The sequence below is a fragment of the Cebus imitator genome, unplaced genomic scaffold, assembly GCF_001604975.1.
Source record: "Cebus imitator isolate Cc_AM_T3 unplaced genomic scaffold, Cebus_imitator-1.0 Scaffold779, whole genome shotgun sequence".
In the NCBI taxonomy this organism is placed as follows: Eukaryota; Metazoa; Chordata; class Mammalia; order Primates; family Cebidae; genus Cebus; species Cebus imitator.
This window is the reverse complement of record NW_016108094.1, coordinates 198,164-201,080: the sequence shown is the minus strand read 5'-3', so window position 1 is coordinate 201,080 and position 2,917 is coordinate 198,164. Positions and strand designations below refer to the sequence as shown.

General features: G+C 47.8%; 1 protein-coding gene across 3 annotated transcripts in view; it reads right to left on the bottom strand.

Annotated features, from left to right (window-relative positions):
* Nucleotides 1–957: 957 nt before the first annotated feature.
* DDB1 (damage specific DNA binding protein 1) overlaps nucleotides 958–2,917 on the bottom strand; it is a 33,972-nt gene continuing 32,012 nt past the window's right edge. For 2 of the 3 annotated variants that reach the window (XM_037735327.1, XM_037735326.1), the window contains exons 26-27: nucleotides 2,289–2,412; nucleotides 958–1,735 (exon numbers count right to left, since the gene is read on the bottom strand). In XM_037735327.1, coding sequence (XP_037591255.1) covers nucleotides 1,652–1,735; nucleotides 2,289–2,412 — 208 coding nt within the window. In that variant the 3' untranslated portion in view covers nucleotides 958–1,651. The remainder of the gene's footprint in view (nucleotides 1,736–2,288; nucleotides 2,413–2,917) is intronic. The other variant, XM_017519854.2, reaches the window with a different exon arrangement.

Sequence of the window (2,917 nt, the reverse complement as noted above, 5' to 3'; positions counted from 1 at the left end):
CTGCCAGGCGGGCAGGTCTTTTCAAATTCAAACCGACTTCTAGAATTCAAATCAGTGTTGGGTTTCCAGTTCAAACTGTGGTTTTTGAGATGCTGATTATTTTTTAAGACTCTTATCCTCCACCCCCAGACCTCTCAGAAGAGTAAAGTGGGGAAAAAAGGGTAATAAAACATTCTTCAGGGAAGGAAACTTCCTCTAGAAGACCCTCAAATCAGGGATGCTTCTTTGCTCTTTTTAAGCTAGAATCTCTCAAAACCACAATTTGAACTTGTAACCACAATTTTCCTGACACTCTATCAAAGGCTGGTCTTAAAGGAGCCACCAATATGCCTAGGATCGACCCTACTCCACCCTGGGGACAGAGCAGCCTTTCTTCCCACTGGATCACTAGAAATGTGGGCCCAGACACTGGCCCACCAAGCTGAAAGACAGGCTTTGTTTGCCAGACAGAAGACTGAACTCCGTGTGTGCCCTACTCTTGCTGTATTCTCAAACCAAAACCACCAGTCACTTGATTAGATCAGAGGAAATGAGGGCATGTGGCGAAAAGCAGCTGGGAGATCCATGAGCTACTAGGTGACCTGGGGGCTAGGTGACTGGATACTGCACACAGAGCTGGCTATAAAACCAGGAAAGGCCGCCCAGGCAACCCCCAGGCCCAGCAGGTTACCGGCAGAAGCAACTAAGAATTAAATGGCGTCAAGGGCAACCAAAAAGACCAGTGAATTTCTAAACTCTGCCCATCATCCTTGGGATCCCATCAAAAACAATCACATGATCAAGAAGAGGTATAGATATCTTCACTTTCTCTATTTGAGTTGTTCTAACAGCAAGGGCAAGTGAATGCAACACCTACTATAAAGGGAAGGATACTGCCTAAGTTCGCAGTAAATTAGGAATAGTATACCTGGGGTGCTGGATAGCTGGGCTGGGGAAATTAAAAACAAAACAAATGTACTTTTCTTCTTAGATTCTACTTTATTTGGTAAAACTCAGAAACTAACAATTCACATCCTCCCACCTCCTTCTTTCCGAAGAAGGCAGTCTGCAGAGACAAAAGGGCTGTGGCATGGGGATCATCCACCATCTCCAGGTTTTATACACGGGCTGCCATGACCTGGCAGCCAGGCCTCTAGGGCTGATGCTCTCAGAGGAAACAGAAGAAAAGTAAAAGGAAGGTCTCACACTTTATAAACAATGAAACCCTCCCAATCCTCTTCCCCACTACCCACAACTCCCTACAACGCCAATCTAAATAAAAGATAGAGGACAATGCGTGTGAGATACACACACACACACACACACACAAGCACACACACACACATACACACAGCTTCCTTTCAGCCAAAGAACTGCAAAATCCCTCCCTGGAAGGAGGACAACTGGCAACACCAATGAAGGCTTGGTGGTCCAAGGTGATGGCTGGAATTATGTGAGACTGGTAAAAATCCAGGGAGAAAATGTTTTGCCTTCAGCTCATTCCAGGTCTCTATGAAGCCTGCCCCACTTCCACGTAGGGGAACTGTGGCTTTGGGGGCAGGTGACTTGGGGAAAGGCCTCCCATGGCCAAGAAGACGATGGTGGAGAAGAGGGTGAGGGCAGCAGGGCAAAGCCTTTGGGGAGGGTCAGAAAAGGGGCCCCCTGCCCTTGGCTAATGGATCCGAGTTAGCTCCTCCACAACCTTGATGAGGTCGTCTGCAGTGGCCTCTCGCTTCATACCGCTGCCATCGTCATACTGCAATGAGAAGATGGGGGTGGCTGTGAGGACCAAGAGGGTGTTCTCCAGAAGCTGGGGAGGGGGATGCCTCCAGTGAAGGAGGCACAAGGCTCCACCACTGTCACAGGAAAGGAAGGACTCACCAGAAACCCACACCTCCCCCTGGATGACACAGGTCAGCAAGGACACTACCTGGTCTATTTTTCCCTCTTTAAGGATGCTCCCCAGAGACACCATTTCCAGTGAGCAATATCCCTGATTCCAGAATCGTAGCATTTCTTCTCCCTGCGGGATATCCTGACCCTGCCTCCCACCTTTGGGTCTCGCCAGAGATCCCAAATGTGTCTTCACTGCTCAAGGACGGGATTAACATGGGTAGATTTCCTAGCACAGAGTCTGGTACCTAGTGGGTACCCATGAGCCACAACCACAAACATCTCCTTCCCCTCAGACCCCACCTTCCATCTGGTAAGGATTACAGAGGGCCCCTGGCACCTTGAAACTTAGAAAGAGGGGTACCCAGGGACAGTCTCCTGACACACCTCAACCTACAAGACTTGACTGGGCCCACCTGTAAATTTGCCACCACCTCCTGCATCTTGGGGCGGCTGATATCCAGGAAACTCTCAATCAAGTCACCATCGATGAAGCCTGTGGCTGGTTCTGTCTTCCGCTCGGTGTGAAAGGATCTCCAGGTGGACATATGAGTTAAGGAACACGTGCTCATCAGGAAACACCCTCCTCAGTCATCCCCACCTCTGAATAAGATCGCAATCCAGAGCAATCATCAGGATTAGAAAGGAAACAACTTTCCTTTGCCTTGTTTTTTGGACATTTTTGGAATTGAAAGAAATGTAAAAATATTACCTAATCTAACTGGTTCTCAATTGGGGTGATGTTCAAAATAGTTTTTGAAAGTACAGATCAGATTCTATGAATGTGAAGCCTGTACGTGTATGGAAGTTCTTTTAAAGCACTCTAGGCGAAGCTGATGCACAAGAACCACTCATCTATGTCTAGCCTCAAAGCTCCACAGAGGGGCCAGTGTGGTGGTGGCTCACGTCTGTGATCCCAGCACTTTGGGAGATTGAGGCAAGAGGATTGTTTGAGTCCTGAAGTTCAAGACCAAACCTGGGCAACATAGTGAAATTATGTTTCTTAAAAAATAGGTAAAGTTGAGTTTTAAAATAATATCGGCCT